Raw genomic sequence first — 25647 nt, 5'->3', positions numbered from 1 at the left:
AGTTTCACAAAACCGTTTAATTTTTGAAAAGGTAACTTTTACGGTTACTTCTTTCAAATAACCGAAACGCCCATCTGTAATTCGCAGCAATTTCACATGATCTTATATCGTTTTTAGATATATACTGTGTTTTCTTCTTTCTTCCCTATCCTTCCCTAGACCCATCCTTATAGTACCTATCTTACATCAAGAGAGAAATACAAAAATAGAACGTTTGGATTTGGAACGAAACAAAAAAATTTTTGGCATTACAAAAAAATTTGACATTACAAAAATTTTTTACATCACAAAAAGTGAACTTTCATCATCCAATGCTCAAAACAGAAGGACATCCTCATAGCATCAAAGGTAGGTCCATTTCCATGCTCCTTTCCTTTCTTCAAATATTTTTAACCTTTTACAAAACTTAATGAAATCAACAATATTTTAAGTTTGTCCAAATTTTTTCAGACAAGGACTGGATTTAACTCCCTGGGGAGCTGTTTATATTAAAATATGACAACAGAGATGAAAAACATTTTAGAGAAGGTAATACAGAAGTCTAGGCATCTAGCTTACGACCTGTCATTGGCTGGTTTAAGTGGCCACTTTACACACTGTGTAACATTCACCATTCTGCTCATATTTGAACATCTATATTCCTTCAATTCTTTCATCTGTTGATGTTTAAAATATTGTTGATAAATCCACCTGGTTCATGAAGTGTAGAAATTTTCATTAAACTTTTTTAGGCATTGCCTAGTATGTAGGTGAAATAATTCAATTAGATGAATCTCACTCGCATAAAGGTTTCGGATCTTTAACTTCACAAACATCAACAGATGAAAGAATTGAAGGAATATAGATGTTCAAATATGGGCAGAATGGTGAATGTTACAGTGTGTAAAGTGGCCACTTAAACCAGCCAATGATAGTTCATAAGCGCTGTAGACACCTAGACTTCTATATTACCTTCTCTAAAATGTTCTTCACCTCTGTTGTAATATGTGAACGAAATTAGTTTTTTTCATTACAGTCTGCTTTTCGTTAACAACAGTCGTGTGTTAAATAGAACCAGAACGAGATGTTTCATTGTATAATTTAACGTTCAAATTGTTATGTTCCAAAAAAGTGTTGTTAAATTTCCTCACTAATATGTATTTAAAAAATACTCATTTAGTAACCGCGCGATATATATAATAAGCAAAGGTAGTTTCTTTTGTAGCGATAGAACTTTCAATTGTTAATATAGTCTCCTGTCAAATTAATGAATCTTTACATTTGTGGTCTGTAATAATTGGACGCTTTACACTCGAACGATGCTTGCGAACTGTGGAAATGTACTTCAAAAATCGGCATTCAGTTTGCCAAACAGATAGAGCTCTTCGTGGTTTTATTTTTAGATCCTGTGGTTTGACATTATTGGATTATTTCCGATAGGGCTAAGTTTAGTCAATGATCTATGATAACAAACCTACAACTCTCAAAGTATTCGAAGCGAATAGAACAAGCACCATTTTGGAATTTGTTATATTGGTAAATTTCGAAATTAACACCCATCAATACGGCGTCCCACTCAACTGAAAATGCCAAAATAACGTATTTTGATTTTATTGGCTCACACTATTGAACTTACATTGATGATATTCTAAGAGAGTCACATTAGTAAGTACTGAAGAATTGTTTTTTTTTTTTAATTTCCAATCTTATTTTATCTAACCAAATGCCAGTTACATATATAATATTTACAATAATCGAGAATTTATTTAACTACACACAATAATACAAGGAATTTCAGAATGAATAGGGTATTATCACTCGGGAGGAATATCGGATTTAACCTACTCTACAAATAAAAGAGGTTTATATAAGCCCTTATAATTAATATTTTCATTTAGAAAATAAGGTTTTTCAAAAACGATAGTTTCGTAAGTTGGTAATAAATTTTGTCACAGAAGTTCACGAGTAATGCATTCATTTTAATCTTGGTAATGCCATAGGCCACAGATAGAAATATAAGGAGAGTTGTCTATGCATATTATCTTAAGCCCCCCCCTTACCCACTCCACACTCCAGTTCCAGGCACTGACAGATGAAAGTGAAAACGGATTACATCTTACATCTCGAATTTATTTTATGGTTTTCAACCTCTTCTAAATATTGATTTATTATGATAATGATAAATATAATTATCAATTTATCATGAAAATTATAAATCACAACTCGTAGCTTTTGATAAGTGACAGAACGCCGTAAATATAAACAAACGACACATAGAAAAAGAAAGCTATCTACAATACTCTATAAAATCCATAGACATTGATGAAAAAACATCGGAAGACGTCATACTTGATGACATCATTAATTGTTTGATTTTGGCACCATTTAAATTACTAGAGTTTAATCCTTTATATCTCCCTTATTTCTCAACAGATTTTAATAAGAATAGTACCGATCGGCTTGTGATTTTTTAGATTAATTTATTAGCTAATAAAAAAATCTCTGTTTATTCTAAGAAAATTATAAAAATACACAATAAGTAGGGATGACCACGCGTCCCTAATGAAGAAGTTCAGTGGTTTTTAAAAATTTTATATATCGTTTTATCAGCACTATGATTTTTTAAAGTTGTGTATTTCTCAAATTACTTCGCATGCGACGTCAGAGGTTCTCCTCCGTTTATTCTGTCGGTTCTGCCGATCGGTCCATTTACGGTAAGAAAACCGGATATCTTTCACAGCTCTCCTATCATTGGTTGATTCATATAAACAAGTGACGTAGTTGAAAGTAGTTTGTTTTTATTAAAATACATATTTTTTGTTTTCATTCTTTTTTAAGAAACTCTGCCATACAATTTTTAATTTTCTCTAATTTTTACCGCGGAGAAAAAAAATAAAAATTGTATCTAATTTCCCGTAGGGCTGAAGTTCCTCATTGATAAGAACAATAAAAATACTCTCGAAACATGGCAGATGTAGTTTTGATTTCCATGTTAACAAAACAAAGAGAATGCACTGGGCTCCCGAAATAATATGGTGCAAAAAAATATGATTTTTTTGTACATTTAATTTAACAATGCGTAACAGCAAAACAATGTATTTGTTTTTGGATTTTCTTACACCCCCTGCTGTACTCATTACTGGTGTAAAGAGATATGCGAAAACTCGTATCAGACGTAAAAATACATTCGGTGTGTTATTCATAATTTATTTATGAGAATATTTGTTATTAGATAATACAAGGATTATAATATATATCTGTACCGTAAAGCTGAAAGGCTGGAAGTCACATTTTTTGCAAAATTGAATTATGAATGTCATTTTGTTTGTATATTTAAATTCTATTACTGCTAAAAACGTCGGACTCCTCCAGTATACCAGTACTGAAATAGCTTGTCCTAAAGCACCAGTAGTGCAGTAATAATACTCGTGCTTTCAACAAAATTCAACGGTTTGCTGGTATTAAAGCAGTGGATACCGAATAAATTCCACAATTTTTATAACAAACTAGCTCTGACGCAGTGAGGGATTTTGCACAAGATTAAGTCCTATTGTCATAATCAACCATGCTTAACAATTATGTCATTTCTTTTGACGTTAGTTTCATTATTTTACTTTGCTTTTTTACACATACTGTTTACTTTCAATTACTGTTTTATTGCTATTAATATCATATCATTAAATTTATATTTGCCAGTTATTTTCATAAATAATTAATAGCACGTAATTTAATGTTTTTTCCTAAATAATGTTTTATAAATACATTGTTTTTCATTCAATATTCTAGATTATTTTTTATACTAAAGTCGCGGGCCGGGCGGTTAGAACAAAAAACATTGAATTCGCATAGTTATTTGATAGTCCATATTTTAAATGTTTTTTTTCTTAAATATTCTGATCAAGTCTATAAATCCAAAAGAACAGCAATAAATTGTGCTTTTACTTCGAGAGATACATTTGAAACAGTTTTACAACTTCAAATCGCTCTCCCCAAAAATTTACCAAATGTGACTTCAAGCATTTCAGCTTTGAGGTACAGATATTACTGTGTATGTTTTAAATGAATTTTAGACACTAATTTATCTGTCGAAGAAAATTGTTTTAACATTTCAAACACTTTTACTCTTAAATACATTTTGTATACAATGTTTTCATATAGTATTATAATAATATTTAAAAATTCACAGTTTATATCTACAAGTAAAATTAACATTCCATTCATTTGCTCCAATTGTCATAGATATAAAAAAGTTTCATCCCCTCGTTTCATTCTTTTCCTAATTAGTAAACATATTATTATATATCTTTTAAATATCGTTCAAAGTAATCGTTTGACTCCCGTCCCTCAATCATGGATATACAATTATTACAACAATTATAATACATCAACGCAGAACATACGGACAAATATTTGCAACAGTTGGGTAAGTTTTCGGTAGAATTCCAAAAGGTAAATTATAGATGACAATGACGAAAGAAGATCAAACTCGTTTAAATTTGTCAATGTCAAAAACAAATAATGCTATCGTAGTTTACAAACATTTGGACAACCTTAAAATGTTGATAAAACCAATGGGAAAAAAAGTACAAAAATTTACAAATATTTTCAGGCATTGCCTAGTATTTAGGCGAAATAACTTGTCAGACGTAGTCAATAAAAGTCCAATAAAAGTTTCAACTCTTTAACTTTACAAAAATCAACAGATGGAAGAATTAAAGAAATATGATTGTTCAAACATAATGCTGCCATCGACAAGTCATTAGTCCTGTAAATGTCTAGACTTTTATATATCTTCTCTTTAATCGAGCTTTAATCGGCAGAACAACATAAGCGACAAATAGTGAATTGTGCAGGAGAAGGTTTTTTTTCGTTTTTGTTTCATATATATTTTTTTTAATAATTCGGTAAATGTGATTTATAACGGTTGGTTACAGCCAATCCTGAAATGACAGCCAAATTGTTCAAATACCTTCCCCTCTTAAGATAGTGGCGGTAACGCTGTTTTGCCAATAACTCTGACAGTGGTGCGAGCTAGCGTAACCGCGTACATTGTCATCGGTTACGTTGTTTTGCTTAGTTTAAAAATAATATGTCAACATTTTTTCATTTTTTAAGAGTGGAATGATGCGGAATAATACATAGAAAACTATAATTGGCCTATAATTTTGGTTTATTTGTAAATATTGTTTTTTTTGTTGTTATAATGGCTGTTGTTTTCTTTTAATAAATAAAAATACATTTCCTTAAATGTGGTAGGTGAATTTTATTATAGAGCTACGATGATTTTAACACCTGTGTAATAAGGAAACTTTTTCTCAAAAAATGCAATTCGCCAAAAATGACGCATTTGTTGTTCTGCCGATTATGGCTCGAAATACTCTTCAGCTCTGTTGCAATGTGTTAATAGTTCAAAAAGTTTGTAGAATTAAAAAACTGCATTTGATTTATCCACTTTGTTGTCTTTAATTTACCTCGGTAAAACCTAACCTAATAAATCATTTATTAACGGCCATTGCTAGGCCTGGTTGTTTGATCATTAATTATAGTTTTTTGTATGGGAAAAGAATATTTATTTAAAATTTTAACTATTCCTAGTGGTCAAATAACCAGCCTTCTGTGATTCGTTATTTTAACTGGCCTTTCAAAGAACCTGATTTAAGCAGCCCGTCTATTTATACGATATTTCAGTACGGAGTCATTCTTCCAGTACAAACCGGGATGGCTCTAGTAACGCTCGGCCACGATTTTTTAGCCGACGACGCCCATCGCAGTCGGGCGGCCGGCGTTGTCTCAGTCTTCTGCGCGAGCGGGGTGCCCTAGAAGCGCATGAAGGGCGGGTGGGGGCGGCGGTTGGGGCGGCGCCCGCGCTGCATGCCTCGCTGCATGAACTGGTTCCCTCGCATATCTCCATCTGCAAAAATTAATATGAAACTTTAGTATTAAGACGCGCCAGCGAGGGCGGGACATAAACGAGGCATACTGTGACTACTGTTCGGAAGTAAACAGCCTCAGTGAGTAAAGATTTAATCCTTTCCCCGTGCTGAAAATTGGCATATTTAATTTATTAGTTTAAACACTTATTTTGTTACAATATTTGAGTTTGTCCAATTCCACCCCAATCCCAAGAAAAACTTCTATTCCAGCAGGGTAGTTTCAGACTGGAATAAATTTCCAAGTCTAGTTATCCATTCCAATTCGATCAACCAGTTAAAAAACCATTTGGATGCTTTTTTGAAGGAAGAACTTGGACAAAAAGCAGAACACGAGATACAGACGTTCAGCAAAGGCTGCTGCTTATAACGAATAATAATTATTATTTAATGCTTTAATTTTTACGTGTAAGAAAACATTTTTCCTATTAAATTTTCCGTAGCCCTGAATTCCTCATTGACTGCAATGAAACCCCGAAGTGATGTCCACGCAAACTGTGTTTTCTCGCGATTTACGTATAATTTATATTACTAAGTCCCGTTGAATTTTGTATGTTTTAATACATTTCAAACCCAGAAACTATCAGTTCAAGAGCCTGAAGTTAGTCTCTAGTCTCTATTATTATACCAACTTGATGGTCGGAGAAATTCGTAAATTAAAATTATTACGTTTTATGGACATTTACTGCTGGCATTTTCGTGTTTTTGACAGCTCAAAAGTCTGAAGCTAGTCTCTCGTCCCTAAAGCTAGGGTTTCCTAGGACAGCGGTGCCCGTTTTTTAACGGCCGTAGTGAAAGGTGATGCAGTGGACAGCCGTCGTAAAGGTGATTAGAGAGTGGTTTCCTAGGAAAACGGTGTTAAATGGTGTTGATAACACTGTTTTCCTAGAAAACCACACTCTAGTCACCTTTACGACGGCTGTCCACTGCATCACCGTTCACTACGGCCGTTAAAAAACGGGCACCGCTGTCATAGGAAACCCTAGCTTAACATTATACCAACTTGTAGGTCAGAGAAATTTGCACAGAAAACTGACAGCTCAAGAGTCTGAAGGTAGTCTCTAGTCTCTATCATTATACCAACTTGTTGGTGAGTTGAATCAATAGACAAAACCTAGAAATCATTTTCATCGTCATTTTTGTGATTCAGCTAGAATTTATTATTTATGAAAACAATATTGAAAAAAGCAGCAAAAAAAAATTTTGTGAATTTATTATTTTTAACTACCCTCCGTTTGTATTTTTTTGTCCAGCCCTTGAAAATGGAATTTAGATCCCTGTGACTATTTCCTGTTCCCAAAGATGAAGAAGACTATGAAAGGGCGACGTTTTGTGACCATAGAGGAGAAAAAAACAGAATAGCTGATGTAAATAAATTAATAAAATAAATGTAAATAAACTATGTTATGCGATTCGAAATGTTAACGCAAACAGCGCACCGTGACATTTGCAAATAATACACATGGCACAGTCAAGAAAACCTCCATTTGTAAGTACAGAATTATCGGAAAACCTCTATTTATAACTATATTATCAGATATGAGACCTGGTGTCCAGACTATAGGCGTGGGGCGGTGGTGCTGCGCAGGGCGAGGCGTATGGCGCAGCGGGCGGCGCTGGTGGATCTGCCCTCGCATCGGGGCCCGGCTGGCGCTGCTCGGGGAAGCCTCCGCCTCCCGCCCCTCTTCAACCTGCAGAGATGAATTCAAAATAAGTAATTTTAAAATAGTTATGCGTTGTTATACCACACACATATATACTTAGGTTTTACTAGGAGAGTTTTCGCTCAACTGTTGACAATATTTTTGTACGGTATGACCGAAAAGAAGCTCCTTATTAAAGTGAATAAATGCATGGAGAAAATCACAAACTAAAATGTCAACTATAGTTCTTAAAATATAGCTTGATTAAAATGACAGCTGCCAAACTAATGTGACTAGTAGTGAGAAAGTACTGATCACTGACCCATGTACCGATCAAATCGATTTTATCAGTTTTTTCATGCAAACATGAAACTCTGTTTCCGATAATTGATATAAAATCGCAAAAACAAGCCTATAAGTGTGTTTAAAACAATTATTCGCCAAAAATAAGACATTTTATACTTCTTATCATGAAGAACATCAAATCAATTCTTTTTTTATTCGATTGATTTACATTGATCAATTTGTCCCATCTCGAACATTATTGCAAAATGATGTAACCTTGTAAGAACTTCATTAATAATTAGGTTTATTTTAGTTTTAAAGCTGATTTTATATAATTATGTTGATTTATATGTCAAACATAGTATTGAAAAATTAATTAACACGCCAGATACAAAAGATTTTTCAGCATAAATCACTCCTTAGACGTAACTACAAAGTTATGTCGTCACTTTTGCTGACAACTGTCATTCTAATCAAGCTATATTTTAAGGACTATAATGATTCCTCATTATATCCGAGATTTCGCCATTTACGTGATCGTTATGACCAAGTTCGACTGTACATTACATTGCATAGCTTTACCACAGTTTCGTATGCTTCACCTTTGGTTCTAAAAGTGGTTCTTTCTGAATCGCAATATTTCATTACTCTTAGGTCGACATCTGAAGCATGAGACTGATCACCTTATCTTCCATGTAACAAGAATGACTAGATACGCTGAAATTGTCGTGTCAATACGCCACTAGGAATATGCGGGTAAGGAAATGCTGGCATGACAATGACCTGTACGGCTGGCGATGTCGGTTGGCTTCCCTGCGAACTGACCGTGGGGGTGTCTTCGTCTCCCGCCGCCCTGCCGCTACTCCCCTCCTCCACTACCCCCGAACTCGGCTCCGTCACTGTGATGGACGGGATATCCCCTGAAACACGACAAACTATTTCAATATACCATTTCCATCAATTGAGAAGATTATTTTTATTTTTACTTTTATTTATTTATTAAAAGAAAACAACAGCCTTTTTAACAAAAAAAAAATATATATATTTAAAAATAAACCAAAATTATAGGCCAATTATAGTTTTCTATATACAGGATAGCCAGAGAAGTGAAGTCTAAAGGAAATTTTCGTAGGTACCTCATATTTAGGGGTATCTGAATCACCTCCATGTATGTTCTGCTGGATCAGTTTTTAATTAATTTTTTTTAATTTGTGAAGGTTTTTTGGGGATTTTTTTAAAAACTATTTGCTTCGTACCATTAATTAAAGCTGCAAACGTTTTGACCAAAAATGGACAATTTAAGTTCGAGCGATTCAGACATAAATTTTAAACTTAAAATTAAAAATCTAAAAAGGTAATTTCTTAGTCTCTAAATAATTTTAAAAACTGCGCTAGACTAAGCTTTTGTAATAATACAAAAAAAAACAGTACATTTTGGCATTCATGGCTAGATCATGCATCTTACATTTGTGGCATTTATGGCCAGATCATACATACATCTTGGCCTTCATCGCAAGATCATACATTTTGGCATTTATGGCTAGATCATACCGTGGGTATACTGGCAAAAAACGTTAACTCGAAGATATGCAGATTTGACTTAATGATGCAGTTTTGTAAAGTTTTTAACGCTCTACAAACTGGCAAAATACACTAAGTCATATTAAATTTCATATATCTAGTTGTAAAAATAAATTTAAGTTTTTAATTTTTGTACTCCGGTTTTGTATTTATTTTTTATCTAATAATTGCGATTTCATTTACTTATTTTTTTGCTTTTTTTTACATTTTTCTAAATATTTTTTGAAAACATAAATTATATTTACTTTTTTTCGCTCCTTATATTTAAGTAAGTAGTAATTATTATTTTACAACTATGTAGTGTTATCATATGATTTAATGTAAAGGATCTTTACCGACAAGCCATATTAATTGGCTTGGCGAGTCCTGTAAAAAAAAAGTATATAATTTTAAAAATGTTTTAAAAAATAATAAAAATGTAATATTGTAAGTAAATAATAAAATTTATTATATAAATAAAACACGAGTGATACTTTAATCCACAAATTTGGAATATCCAGTGACCGGTTTCATCGCTTTCGCGACATCTTCGAGACTGGTATCTTTATTAAAAAGTTAAATGTATTTATACAGAACAGAGGTAAGGATACATAATTCAAAGTTATATGTAAGTAAATTAAATAAAGTTATTTTTATCTTAAGGGTCATTATCAACAAATTTTCTATGGGTTAACTAATGAATTGATATAATGCTATTTTAATGAGTTTAAGTATTTTATTTTACTTTTGGTGTCTCATGTTGATAATGATCCTTAAGATAAAAATAACTTTATTTAATTTACTTACATATAACTTTGAATTATGTATCCTTACCTCTGTTCTGTATAAATACATTTAACTTTTTAATAAAGATACCAGTCTCAAAGATGTCGCGAAAGCGATGAAACCGGTCACTGGATATTCCAAATTTGTGGATTAAAGTATCACTCGTGTTTTATTTATATAATAAATTACAATGAACTTCCATCAAGAATTTTCACTTACAAACTTAAATGTTTTAAATAATAAAAAAAAGGTTAAGTTGTATAACGGGTATTTTATTTTATTAGGCTAAAAACTTAAAAAAACTTAATATAAAATTAAGAAATGTAAAATTAAAAACATGTTCTTAAATGAGCACTAAACATCTTACTATATTTAAATAAGATATAAAAGAGTAAAATCGGAACAAAACTTAAATACAAGAATTCTTAAAACAGGGATTTGAAAGTTTTTTGCCAGTGTACCCACGATACATACATCTTGGCATTCATGGCAAGATTTATACATCTTGGCATTCATGGCAAGATCATGCATCTTTACATTTGTGGCAAGATCGTACCGTACATCTAGGCATTCATCGCAAGATTATACATTTTGGCATTCATGTCTAGATTTATACATCTTGGCCTTTACAGGACGGTCATACATTTTTCCATTCATAGGTAGATCATACATACATCTTGATATTCATGGCAAGATCATACATCTTGGCATCCATGGCAAGAACATACATCTTTACATTCCTGCAAAATCTTACTTAGCTTTCATGATTACGATCTAGCAATGAAGAAATGACTAAGGTAGAAAGGAACCTTGTGGAGCGAGCTGTGAGGCGAGATCGGCGTGCGTGTCCTCCATGGCTCCGCCCCCTCCAGCCGAGTCTCCACCCCCCCCTGCACCACTCCCCTCGGCGAACGTGAAGCGTCCCCCTCCGCTGCCAATCGGGGAACTGACAGCTTCACCGAACCTTACAAGGAAAGTTATTTATATTAGAAACATAATCAATACAAAGACAGAAGGCGATAATTATGAACTTATCAGCATCTATTTCGAAAGAATATTTACCCATCGTTTCTTCTAGGAACATATAGTGTCGGAGTGGAGGGTACGATGCCGTCATCTCCCTCTTCATAGACTCCGGCTCCAGGACCCGGGACCACATTTCCACCGAGTACCAGAGAGCAACTGCCTCCTGAGAAATTACAATAAAATTGATGATGTGAGTGAACAAAGGCGTTATATTGCCAAGTGAATTTTTTACATGCATAAAGGTTCTATGTACCGTAAATATATTTTTTATTTTACTTCATAAGGTAATTCAACAAAGATACATACTTAAGAAAATATACAACAACCATCAAATGACAGGTCGTAAGCCCTGTAAATGCCTAGACTTCCATATCCCTTCTCAAAATGTTTCCCCTATCTGTTGCAACAAATTTAGATTTAATTAACTCCCTAGGGGGGAAATCCAGCCTGTCTACAGACATTTGGACATACTCAAAGCATTGTTTACGATTATTATTTTATTATTATTATTTTTTTGTTTTTTTACAATAAATATAAGTGATAAAACAGAGTATTAAAATAAAAGCATAATTGCATAGCAATGAAATACATATTAATAGTAAAAATAAAATTACAAGCCTTCAAAATGGAATGTCAAGTAGACGAAAGTGAGCATTTTCAACACCTCCTTTTGTTCGAGTTCAATAGAGGGAAAAAAAACTGACAAATGTGCTTGCGATATTTGCAAAGAATTAAAGAAATATGGATGAACATAGGCAAAATGGTAAATGTTACAGTGTGTAATGTTGCCACATAAACCAGCCAATGACAGGTCATAAGCTGTGTAAATGCCTAGACTTCCATATCCCTCCTTAAAAATGTTCTCCGTCCTTGCCGTAATTTAATAATAATTTATTTTCTAGCGTAAGATTGGAGCATCTTCCCACGAGCCACTGTATTTGACTCGATCGAAAATTCAAATCATCTCTCTAGGCTTTGATGTGGTTCTTCCAAGCAAGTCTTCTGTCGAAATACATTCCCAGGTATTTAATGGTGTTCTTGAGTGGAACATATTATTTTAATGGTATTCTTGAGTGGAACATATTATTTTAATGGTGTTCTTGAGTGGAACATATTATTTTAATGGTGTTCTTGAGTGGAACATATTATTTTAATGGTGTTTTTGAGTGGAACATATTATTTTAATGGTGTTCTTGAGTGGAACATATTATTTTAATGGTGTTCTTGAGTAGAACATATTATTTTAATGGTGTTCTTGAGTGGAACATATTATTTTAATGGTGTTCTTGAGTGGAACATGTTATTTTTTTTGTTTTAAAATAAATATTTGCATTCTTATGATTTACCCAAATATTTCAATTTCGGGGCCGTTTTCAACGAGTTGTAAATAACTCATTATTAGAAAATGGGAATCAAGTTGGGGTAGACCGGGGTTCGAACCTCGGATCTCTGATCCGTGAGTCCGCAACAATAGCCACGGGACCACCACCCGATTCAAAATATGTACACATTATTATTATGGATAACTTATATAGCGCCATTTTCGTAACAAAATACCCCAAGGGCGCTTTACATAGTGATTCTTTTAAATTTGTAATTTAATTAAAATAATTTATTTTGTTGTCACATGCTACGGATTTATTCTAATGATTTAGAGAACAAGTGGGTTTTAAGTTTTTTTCCGAAACATCACTTCACTTTCACAGCCTCGCACCTCTGCTGGGAGAGCATTCCATGCCATAGGGCCTACGACCGCAAATGCGCGTTCACTAAATTTAGTGCGCTGTTTGCGTAGAGGTAAAATAATTTTTCCTCTCGCCGTAGACGTAGCTGATCTAAGCGTTAGACGCCCGTCAGCTAGTTCATCTGGAATGCATAGTTCCCTTAGATATTCCGGAGCAGAGTTGTGCAGTGACTTATACATAACCCAACAGAGTTTGTGTTCGACCCTCTGTGGAAAACGTAGCCAGTGTAGTTCCCGAAGTAGTGGAGTGATATGACTGAACTTAGAGATTCCGAAAATAAGTCTCGCTGCGGCATTCAATACAGATTGTAGGCGAGTCATTTTGTTCATTGGTAGACCTGCATAGATACTATTACAATAATCGACTCTAGACACTACAAACGCATTTATTAATTGACGGGCGGCATCAACCGGCAAGTCATAGACCCCTAGGGGTCGATATAGACCACTCTGGGAATCACTGATATAGAGACAACTGAGCAACTTCCATTCGCCGTTATTTTTTTTCAAAATTAAAAAATCAATTTTGGAACAAATTTTGCTGCCACGCGTTTCATACTCAAAACATTAAAAAAAATTTCATGGCATGAGCCAATCGATATGCCAACATCATTAGCGACTTCTCTAGTTGTGATTCGGCGATCGTTCAAAACCATTTAATTCACTTTTTCCATGTTTTCAACGGTTGTTGATATGCTGAAAATCTCCGAGCTCATAAAAACACGTCCAACCTTAGCGGCAGCCACAGACAAAGTAAACAATGAAAATAATACAGCTGAAAATTTTAGCATACTTCAGGCGCATGCATATCAACAAAAAAAAATGACAATCGAACTCTCCAAACCGGCGAAATTGGAATATTACCGATATTTTCTAAACACACCTCGTATGGACATATCAGAGTTTCTGGTTTTTTAAGGGTTTGGTCTCACTTTTAAGGAATCCCAATAATTTAATTGACTACTTAGCTAATCTATGTGAGATAAATGAATATCAAAAGTGCAAAATTCCAAGTCTGTGAGCATTTTACTTACACGTCATACTCTGGGGGTTACTTGTAAACCTGGTGTAGAGTTACCTAGACATTCTTATTCTTAGTGTGCAAGCTCCTGGCGGAAATACCATCCTTATTCTACGACTATTCTACCCTCCGGCAACTACACGTGGACCAGACCATCTTCTGGGAATTTAGCAAACAACATGTGTTTGCACTGACTAGTGACTACCCAAAATCTACAAAAGCTACCCTTCGGATATTTTTATCTGTTATGGTATTCAGTGTTGAAGTACTTTATCTGTTTAGTTTTTTATCGTTTACTTTTTAGCATGAACACTTAACAAATTTACTATTATGCTCAATGTTTGTTTATGTAAATTTATTGATAATTTTAAGTTGCCAGAATTTCACTCGTCTCACATGCACTTTGTAGCTGCAAGACGATTAGTAATCTAGCTTCAATAGGTAAATGTTATCAACTATCAAATATCCAAATTTAGTAAATGAGGTCTAGAATTCCAACCGTCCATGCGCTCAGTAGCTGCAAGACTTGTTGTAATCTAGCTTCTATTTTTATCAATTTGTTTTTTTTTTTTTTTTTAAATATCTCTAAACTTTATTGTCAAATAAAAAATGTAAATAGGGGCTAGATTTCTTATTGTCTATGCGCTCTGTAGCTGCAAGACGTGCTGTAATCTAGCTCCTGTATATCAATTGGAGACGAGGAACAAGAATGCCAACCGTCCATGCGCTCTTTATTGTACCGCGCCCTTGAGGTGATTTTCACAAAAACGGCGCAATATGAATTATCCAAATATAAATAAATAAATACTATAATAAGGATGGTATTCCCATCCGTATTGTACCACTATGCCCAGGCGTGACTTTATACCAAGTTTACGAGTGAAGCCGTCCGTTGTGACAAAATATTTTTTTAAATAAATTAAAATGGCAAGCATCAGAGAGCAGATATGAATAAACTACAGGGAAATGGGAAAAGGATGGTGAAATAAAAGAAACGTTATATTTCAATGTTGAACTTTATTGGTTAAATTACAATTTCTTAAAATTTACTCAGTACAAGGAACTCAATGGGACTAACAGTATGTCCTTCCACTCACATTACAAACTAATACATTGTTACGAGTACCGCTTACAGACTCACACGAGCCAATGTAAGGTACATTAACATTACAAAATGTCCCATGAACAGTGCGTTATATGTATGTTACGTTGTTCAACATTGAAGTATTTACGTACGGGGAAAAAACAAAATATATTATTCTAATGGAGGATCACAAGGAAATTGAAGGAAGTAGGGATTCACTTCATGCAACTATCACCACAAGGAACAAAACAAAATATAAGTTGATAATAATATTAAATATTTGGCAAGTAAACTAAATATAAGATCTGCCTCGTATGATAAAATAATGGTGGAAACAATATTGTATTTGGGATATTACTACCTGCTGCACGTCATGGGACATTTTAACATTTTTAATATTGTGAAATACATGCAAATCAGGGCAATTTTTAGTTTGATCACAAGGAAAGATAAGCAACGATCGATTCTTCGGAGGGCCAGATTGGTTAATACAATCACCCATAAAATTTTAGAGACGGAAATAAAAAGAAATTAAAACAAACGCAATTGTTTATATTAAAAAAAATAATTACTGTAATAGTTACAGCTTTAATAATTGTTACAGGCGTACTGTCTTAAAATACATTTATCTTATCTTACCTAATACTTCTGACCAAACGCCCTTAGACTGACATCAATAAACATACAGAAGTTGCCCAGTAATTCGGTCAACTATTAAATAAGAAAAGACCGGAGGCTCGGAGTCCAAAATGGGTATCATTTATATAGCCATCAAAATGCACAGCGGGTGATGGTAATCTACACTTTTATTTATACGCCTTCGGTGAGCCGTAAAATTGCGTACAATCTGTATGTTTATTCAAGCGGTACATTATGTTATTTAATTACTGAGCTTAAATAACCTAGATTGACTCGTATTTTTACTCATCATAAAATTCTACATTAACGATACACATAATTATAAAATTAAGCGACACTTAGTATATTCTCACAGCTACTATGTAACTTTAATCTTTTTAAAGATAAAACAAGGTTTGAATGTTTAATTCTAAATAAAAAAAATCTAACTTAGTATTGTGACTTTCCAAATAAAAAATGTTGAAATAAGTCACTTAGAGTGAAGGATGTAAATTATTAACATATTCGCAAAGATACGCGTGTAATTGGGGGTCTAGAATTTTTACCATACATACGCTCTGTAGCCAAAAATTCTTAATTGAGGCCTACATTTCCAAAGTGCACTTATTTCACATTGAAGAAAGTGAGTTGTATTTGCCACATTCTTCAAAACATTATAAAGACGGTGAAAAAACTCATTTCATTAAATCCAGTCCAAATATCATCTTTACAGCGCGTGTTATGGTCCTTAAAATATAGCTTGATTAAAATGACAGCTGTCAAACTAATGTCACTGGTGATGGGAAATTATTGATCACTGATAATGTACCGATCAAATCGATTTTATCAGTTTTTTCATGCAAACATGAAACTCTGTTTCCAAAAATTAATATAAAAATGCAAAAACAAGTCTATTATAGTGTGTTTAAGACAATTATTCACCAAAAAATAATACATTTATACTTTTTTCATGAACTACATCAAATGAATTATTTTTTTATTTGATCAATTTACATTGATCAATTTGTCCAATCTTTAACGTTTATGCAAAATGATGTGACCTTGTAAGAACGTCGTTAATAATTAGGTTTAATTTAATTTAAAAAATTTAAAGGTGATTTTATATATTTATGTTGATTTATGTGTCAAGCATTGTATTAAAAAATATATAAATAACTCCTTAGACGTTACTACAAAGTTATGTCGTCACTTTTGCTGACAAATGTCATTCTAATCAAACTATATTTTAAGGACTATAGTTATTATACAAACCAAACTTATTTCGGATTCTGTAACTAGTCAAATAGTTTGTGTACCTTGGAAGCAGGATCACCTGGGATGGGAGAACAAAAAGAGAAGTCGACTGACGCATACACCGCGAGGCTTGCGTTTAACAAAAAATCAAAGATTTTTTATTCAAATAATATAAAAACTCCGCAAGCAACTTGGCAAGACATATGTACGGAGCATATTGATGTACGGTTGTGAGACATGGTGCCTTACTGAAAGAGATAAAAAGACTAGAGGCCTTCGAGATGTGGTGCTACAGAAAAATATTAGGAATTTCCTGGAGAGACCACATCACTAATGACGAGGTTCTCAGCAGAATCGAAAAAGGGAGGCACCTAATCAAAACCATCTCAAAGAGGCAAGCCCAATGGATCGGCCACATTATACGCCATCACAGAGGGAATGGCTGAGGGGACAAATTACAGAGGGTGCCCCTGACGGGAATATTTGGAGAAAGTGTGCGAGGATTTACATTGTGCCTCATATGTCGAGCTGAAGAGGGCTGCAGTGAATAGAGACCAATGGAGGACGAGATGCGAGACTTTGCTGCAAACCAATCCCCAGGATTGAGACTGCAAAGAAAGAAAGAACTAGCCATTTGGATTCATTCCAAATCGACCAATGCTATGAGCGCATCCTGTCGCGTGTTACAACAGATGAATCATTTAATTTAATAAATAAAACAATTAAAAAAACATTCATAACTTTGACTACAACACTCGGTACAGTTTTTTTCAAATGCCACTAATTCCAAATAAGTTACTTTCAAATACACTTTATTCCCAGTTTCACTTTCAAAAAGAAGTTACTCCAAACGGAAATTAAAGAAAAAAAAAACAATCTTGATAAAACATTTCAATAACTAGATAAACATTTAAATAAATCAAATTCGCAACATACCATATTTTTCGGACGATAAGACGCACTTTTATGCTCTGAAAATTCAACCAAAAATTGGGGTGCGTCTTATGGTCCGATGCGTCTTATCGTCCGCAAAATACAATAAAAAAAAAAGAGATATTTACCCTGAAAAACCATACTTCAAAATTTGCCAAAAAAGTGCACGTTGGAAATTTAGTTCAATTGAAAACGAGGTTCGAGAATCCCAACAGTTCATGCGCTCCGTAGCTGTAGAACGTGTTGGGATATTTATTGTACAGCACCCCTGAGGTGATTTTTCACAAAGAGGCGCTGTATAAATTATTATTTCTTGGGCATTTAATTACTATCTGCACAGATTTCTAAAATTGAGTTTATTTTTAAAGACTATAGGGGCATTTGTAATCTGCAGAAGTTGGCGGTGAATTTATTAAGAAATAAGGTCTATAATTTCAATAGGTAAATTGGAAGAACAGTATAATCTTAAAAGTAGTTTTGTATTATTGAATGCGCCTAAATAGTTAGACAAATTTATATAAATATCTAACAGCGAAATATGACTATATCACACATTTTTATAACATTACAGATAATATGCACCATTGTTGGTCGCCAGACATTATAATTATTGGCAGTCAAATTTTGAATAGTTTTAATATGTTTTGATTCTCTCTTAAACCGTAGAATAAACTTGAGTGCGAAGGAAGAAAAAGAGTAATATATCGCGGGGTAATTTCTACAACCGAGTAACAGCAGCATTCGTGAGTTACCGATTAAAAACATATTTTTTTACCCTCCTCCGTGAACAATGAAAACAAACCATCACGCCGTTTCCTCGTAAGGGTAGGCAGAGAGGATAGAATGTCCTATCACTGATTTTACACACAGATCTCGCTTCCTCTTCATTCGTCCATCTTCAAGTATTTGTCGGGTTTGGTCATGCCATGACTATCGATCTTCCTCTATTTCTGCATCCATCAACATTCGCATCGTAAATATTTTTAGCCGTTCTTTCGCTCTACCTGTCCAAACCAAATGCTTATCTCGGTCTCACGTAATGTAAGAATCTCGACATTTGTGCATCTATTGTACAAAGTTTTTCCACACATTCGCCTGAGAGATCGCATTTTGACAGCATTCACCCTACTTTCATCCCTGTTTTTCCATGTCCATACTTCGTTCCCATACATCAGGGTCGGCACCTGAACTCCATTGTGAACCCATGAATACTACATGAATGCCAAGTCGTGCCTTCAAATCCTCATAATATGATTTCAATGAATCACGACTAGCCTATTTTTGTAGCATTCATGGAGGAAGATAAAAAAATACATTTTTAGGGTTATCTCAAAAATACTGATTTTGAAGTTACCTAGATGTAGTCATTTCCCCACTATCTTACAACAGAGATGGAAAACATTCTAGAGAAGGAAATATGGAAGTCATTCACAGGGCTCACAACATGTCATCGGCTGGTTTGGGTGGCCACTTTACGCCATGTGTAACATTCACCATTCCGCCTCTATATTCCTTCGATTCATCCATCTGTTGACGTTTGTGAAGTTAAAGAGCCGAAACCTTTATTGTTGTGGGTGTTTTCAGGCGCTGCCTAGAACGTTGATGAAATAGTTCAATCAAATGAATCTAATTTATTGTGTATACATACAATTGGTAGAATTCCACATTCAATTTGATAATGCGTCTAAAATAAAACACGTTTACTGGATTTTTATTCTAATTTACTTTTTTAAATATACTCAAACTAACTTAAATATTTAAATGTCCTAACAAGACAAAACGCGTTACAATATACCCTCTTGTATATTAAAAAATATAAAGTAGAATTAAAATCCAATAAATGTGTTTTGTTTTGGATACATTACCAAATTTATATGCATCTCACCCGCAACGACAAAGGTTTCAGCTCTTTAACTTCACAAACGTCAACAGATGGAACAATTGAAGGAATATAGATGTTCAAATATAGGCAGAATGGTGAATGTTACACAGTGTGTGAGGTGGCCACTTAAACCAACCAATGACAGGTCATAAGCCCTGGGATGCCTAGACTTCTATATTCCATCTCTAAAATGTTCTTCATCTCTGTTGCAATATGTCGAGACGGAAGAACAGCGGAGAAAACATATCCCTTGTGTTAATCAGGGTCTTACTGTAAAGGTTTTATTGTTTTCAAACAATGTCCTAATTTTCGTGGGCGGTGTTGCTTACTCAGTTTGGTCTTTGCATCTACTTTACACTCACACTGCGGAACGGCAACACATTCTCAAATACCCGATGCGTTATCAGTTTGGGATGTTTCGGAATCCACCCCGGTAATGACCGAAAAAGCCAATTCTTCAGAGACATTTATATAAGATACTTTTAGGTGTTAACATAAGTTGCGTCTGTTTTTTTCCAAATTTAAAACTAAAAACCAAACGCAAATAAAAATGGTAAAGGTTATACGTCATTCGAAAGAAAAATTTTTGCTCTACAAGATATCGTGTTTGCTTTTACGTCACATATGGAAGTCTTTGAAATGTACTCTCCTATACCCAGGATACATGGGTATGGTAATGAATTAGAACAAATATTCGATATCTTCAATACAAATTCTGTTCATGAATTAAAACGAATTCTCACTCGTTATTTTTTAGAAAAATAATGGATATATTTTTTAATATATTAATAAATTTTACTTTGTTTCCTGGAGTACGTGATTTTTTATTTCTTTACTTAACATGTTATACATAATTTTAAATTGTACACTGGTGGATTTATTGCCAAATGGCAACTTCTTCCAACCAACTGATGATGATGATTTCACTAAATAGAGGTATTATTATTTAGTAACTTAACTATTTTTATTTTTGTTTTATTGCTCAAAAAACTTTTATTTTGTAAGTACTTATGTTGTATTAATTTTTTTATTATTATTATCTAGTTATTCTCAACTTTACTGTGTTATATTTATATTTAGTACATAAGATTTTATCATAGTTATTGCTTTCTTTTATTAAGAAATGTTATGTTTCTTTTTAACTTTTTGTATTATATGTTTACTAAATTGTTTGGATTTAATTATTCTATTATTTCATACTACGTACTACATGATCATTGTGCACTGCTGTGATCATTTCTGTAAATTATTATTTTTTTGTAAAAGGTACTTTGAACCGTTGATGTATAAATAAATATGTATGCGTTCATATATGTGTGCATGGAAGACTCAAGAGTGTGCATTCAGTATTTTTATTTATTACCTCCATGGAAAACATAAATGTTAACAATTAATATTTTATCACTTAAGTATTTTATTTATAAATTTCTTGCCACGTTGCACGAGTGTGTCGCATTGAAAACTCGAGACAAGATCTGGACTTTCTAGATTTAAACAATCACAAAGATAGATCGGATCCTGTCTTGAGGTAGTAAGTAAAACTGATCTGGATAGTGACAAATGCACATGTAACTTTATAAAAAAATATGAGATATCTAGGAATCTAAATCGATTGTACCTTGGACTGGACAATTCACATAGACAATGTTTCAGCAAAAGTTTATGTATTTAATACCGTAAGAAACATTCTTGACAAAAAAACTTTAAATCAAGTATACTACCAATGTATCAAACCATTATAAATTTCGGAATAATTGCACGGGGTGGAGCCAGCAAAGGTGCTATGCATACCTTGGAAATAGCACAAAAGTATTTACTCGAGGCTCTGCACGGGGTCCCTATCAGAACACCCACAACGGAGGTGTTTGAACGAGTGGGTGTTCTGGACGTCGGGCAACTGTACGCTGCGGCACTTCTCGTTCACACACATAAAAATGGTGGCAGTAAATATAATACCATCCATGAATCAAGATAAAAAAGAGAACTATTTGTGCCCCCTAAAATGACAAATTCGTTTGGTCAGAGGAGTTACATGTACCTTGCTCCCAAAATGTACAACACTCTACCTCTTGATTTGTAATTTAATACAAATAAACAGAAATTTAATATATTTGTTAAAAATTGGCTTCTGGATTTGGGTCCCGAGAACTGCCTCGAGACGGTCACCCCACCAGATCAGTAGTCTATTTGAACTCGAAATTATTGTCGCATGTCTGCTATTTATATTTAAATAAATAAATATAGAAAAGAAAAAATATAAAGTTTTATGTGAAGTGATGAAATAAATAAATAAATTATTATTACATTTAACCTCGCTTTAATTTTTTTTTTTTGTATTTATTTTAATTGTATAAAGAAATGTATTTACCATTGTGAAACGGACAGAATAAGTCCATAAATAAATAATATTAATATTAACAACGTTTACTTAATTTATGAATACTGAATTGGTCTTTTTATGTTAGAAAATCTATGTTTTTGATATTTATTATGTGTGACTTTCGACACCTCCACCTTTTTGCATTCAATCGAGAGAATAGAGGAGAATACATTATTGACTAATTTGACCTCTTGTTCTCTTAATTTGGAAAAAACGGAAAAAACTTATGTTACCACCTAAAACTATAAAAACGAGAATGTTTGTGTTGAGTGACGTTAGTAGGCACTACTCAGAGGCGATTTTGTGGCGTTAAATTTAATGATTCCGAAACGTATTTCCAAATGATATCAAAGCACCCCGAATGGATAACACGTCGGGTATTTGTGAATTTGCATAACAGCCGCGATGCGTCGCTACTTTCTCAGTTCAGAGTGGATAATGTAAATAAGGTTATGTTTAACCTTGCGTCCCACTGGTGACCGCCTGTATCTGGGGCCCGTCGGGGGCGGAGGGCGCGGGGGCGGAGGAGGCGGGGGGCACGCCCCCCGGGCCTGTGTCGCTGCTGCCGCCCACGGCCTCCGAGTCGCCGCCAGACTGCGCCGGCAGCTCCTGGAAAAAGACAAACTGACGTCAGAAATTTTACAATAATAATATACTATAATCACTAGCAGATATCGTACTGGGCCTTATAAACCCCGCATAAAGTTACACCCGATATAGAGCATGGATAGCGACCATGGAAACTTATTCTACGTTTAGACCTGCGTCCAACGTGGTATAACGCTGGAATAGCCAGCGATCTGTCATCTGTCACTTTTTTCAGTAGTAAAATGGATTGCATTCATCTCGAATTTAAGTTTTAATAATTAACAAATAAAATTATTTAAACTTGTTTTTAAAACAAGTAAAGAAAAACACTAAAATACCGTGTGACAAAATACAAACTATTAAAATGTTTTTATTGAAATCATTGAAAATACGTAAAAAAAAATATTCCACAACTCCAATTATGCCAGAATTTACAATTACAATTTTTCGGGCGGTATATTAAAACCATAATTTAAAACATTAACTTAATTTTTATGTAATTATTTATTTTTTATTTGAATTATTTTCTTGCTTCATTATTTTCCTGGGTTGTGCATTTTTTGTAACTTCGTTGAAAAATGTTAAAAGGGGAGTTATACTGTATTAAAAAAATAATTAAAAAGTGTCCACTGAGTGGATCCTACTCTAGGTGTCTTGAGCCTTAGCCACATTACACTGTGCTTTCATCCCTCCTCTGTAAAGTCAACATGTCCCATTCTGATTACCTGCGAAGTCTCCTCGGCCTCGCCGCTGTGTGGCATCTCCTCCCCCTCCCCCTCGCCGCCCTCCGCCTCGCCGCCTTCCTCATCCTCGTCCTCTTCCTCCTCTTCACCCCCCTCCACGCCCTCCTCTTCCTCCTCGCCCCCCTCCACGCCCTCCTCCTCGTCTTCCACGCCCTCCTCCTCTTCATCATCGTCCTCCTCCTCCTCCTCTTCCCCCTCCTCTTCGTACATTTCTTGGTCCTGCAAAATACATCGAGAACATGGCGATCACTGGATTTAATGGTTAGGTGAACAAATATCCAGTAGCTCAAATGAGGAAATTCATTGCTTTTTTTATTTGTTAATAGAGTACTAAATAAAAGTCCTTAAAAATATAGCTTGATTAAAATGACAGCCATCAATCTAATGTCATTAGTGATGGGAAATTTATTTATTTACACCTTTTATCAAAATACAATTTTACGTTCACTTTGCCCAGCTAACAAGGGTATATACCACCCCGTTCCAAGCTAGGCAATTACATTCTAATATATGATAATAGTTAACCAATTAATAGAGAGCACAAACAAATAAAATATAAACTTATTCATATACACATTTTGATACATATACATACACACATACACATATATATATACACATATATATATATACACATATATATATATATTTACACACATATATACACATATTTATATATATACACATATATACACACACATACATACACCCATACACATACATACATTCATAAAAATATAGACAATTTATTCATGCGAAACTTCATGGCTGCCATCTATAAATATATATTTTTTAATTATTCCTTATTTTTATATTTTATTTCCGACATCCAGTAAGAATCTCCAATCCGTGAGATGCATCAACTTTTCTGACTCCCTACGACCAATGTCATGAAAGAGCGAGGTCAACACCTTCCGCAACTTGACAACACTCCCGTCTTTCCACGATTCTGGCAAAAGGTTATGGACCTTTTTGCCTACGTAATAGTGTTGTCTTGATGCCAGAACAGTGTTGACCCCTTCACTTAGAATCAGATTCCTATTAGAGTATCTTGTGTTGTGGTTGACGCTTGGGTAAATGTCTCTATTTATGTGTGTAACCACTACCGTTCTCAATGTATACTGTTGAATAATATTCAGTACTCTGAATTCTTTGAAGAGCAAAATTACTGATCACTGATCATAAACGAAAACATGGCTTCTTGGAAACCAGAAGTATATCTAAAAACATAATTGATTTGCTATTCTAAAAAGCTGTTCACTAGGATTTATGATGTGTTCAAATAGTTTTTTATTAAAACATATTTATACTAATGTGTTCATACATTTTTGAGAAACTTCGATGCACAATAAAATGCTCTAATTTTTAACGCATTTAAGATAACATTTTTTATATCCAATTTCCCTAGCACTGAAATTCATCCTTACCAACATAACATAACAATGCGCACTTTATTCAAATGTTGTATTTAGCTGTTGGTATCTACTGTTTTGTGACACCCCCTGCCAGGAAGCAAATTCAGTGCTGACCACTGCACAAAAGTAAATAAATATTAAACAACAGATAATTGAATAACCTGATAGTTGTCTGTGTATTGGGCTTCCTCATCCTCGGAGTCCACAACGATGACTCCGTCATCCTCCTGGTCTCGTTGGGATGAGGTTGGCACCTGATATTCCACCTCTGACTCTGTCACCTGGCCCTGGAAACCCTGCTGCAACAGGGAAAACATTCTCAATGCCAATTACTATTTGAAACATTCTTTTTTATTAAATTTACACTCGATTTATATTTCAATGAGGAAGTTCAGTGGTTGTTTTTTAAAAAAATATTTGTTAATAGACTGTTAAACTAAGTCAATTTTTTTTTTTTAATTTTTATATATCGTATTATCGGCGCTACGATTTTTCAAAGTTTTGTATTTCTGAAATAACTCCGCGGGTAACGTCAGAGGTTCATTTCCGCTTATTCTCATTCAGTTCTTCCCATTGGTCCAGAAGCAACAAGCATACCGGAAATCTTCCATAGCAAAATACTGAATTATGAGAATAGGTGTCTCGAAGAATCTCGGGCGTGCAGCGGTTTGACTTTGTGAGTAATGAAGTAGTAGGAGAATGGACGCAGCGTACTCCGGTGAGAACCGTCATATACTGCAGATGCTCTCTAAGAGCCTTACCGCGCTTGCCCAATT

General features: G+C 34.1%; 1 protein-coding gene across 2 annotated transcripts in view; it reads right to left on the bottom strand.

Annotated features, from left to right (window-relative positions):
* Positions 1-219: 219 nt before the first annotated feature.
* Positions 220-25647, bottom strand: part of LOC148278372 (nucleoprotein TPR-like) — a 41607-nt gene continuing 16179 nt past the window's right edge. The window contains exons 8-15 of one of the 2 annotated variants that reach the window (XM_088231524.1): positions 25033-25170; positions 23439-23675; positions 22587-22734; positions 11246-11372; positions 10993-11147; positions 8621-8757; positions 7456-7600; positions 220-5890 (exon numbers count right to left, since the gene is read on the bottom strand). In XM_088231524.1, coding sequence (XP_088087650.1) covers positions 5796-5890; positions 7456-7600; positions 8621-8757; positions 10993-11147; positions 11246-11372; positions 22587-22734; positions 23439-23675; positions 25033-25170 — 1182 coding nt within the window. In that variant the 3' untranslated portion in view covers positions 220-5795. The remainder of the gene's footprint in view (positions 5891-7455; positions 7601-8620; positions 8758-10992; positions 11148-11245; positions 11373-22586; positions 22735-23438; positions 23676-25032; positions 25171-25647) is intronic. The other variant, XM_088231525.1, reaches the window with a different exon arrangement.

This window comes from Micrasema longulum, unplaced genomic scaffold (genome assembly GCF_059751315.1).
Source record: "Micrasema longulum isolate JH-2025_06_02 unplaced genomic scaffold, ASM5975131v1 h1tg000888l, whole genome shotgun sequence".
Lineage (NCBI taxonomy): Eukaryota > Metazoa > Arthropoda > Insecta > Trichoptera > Brachycentridae > Micrasema > Micrasema longulum.
This window is presented reverse-complemented; position numbering and strand designations above follow the sequence as displayed.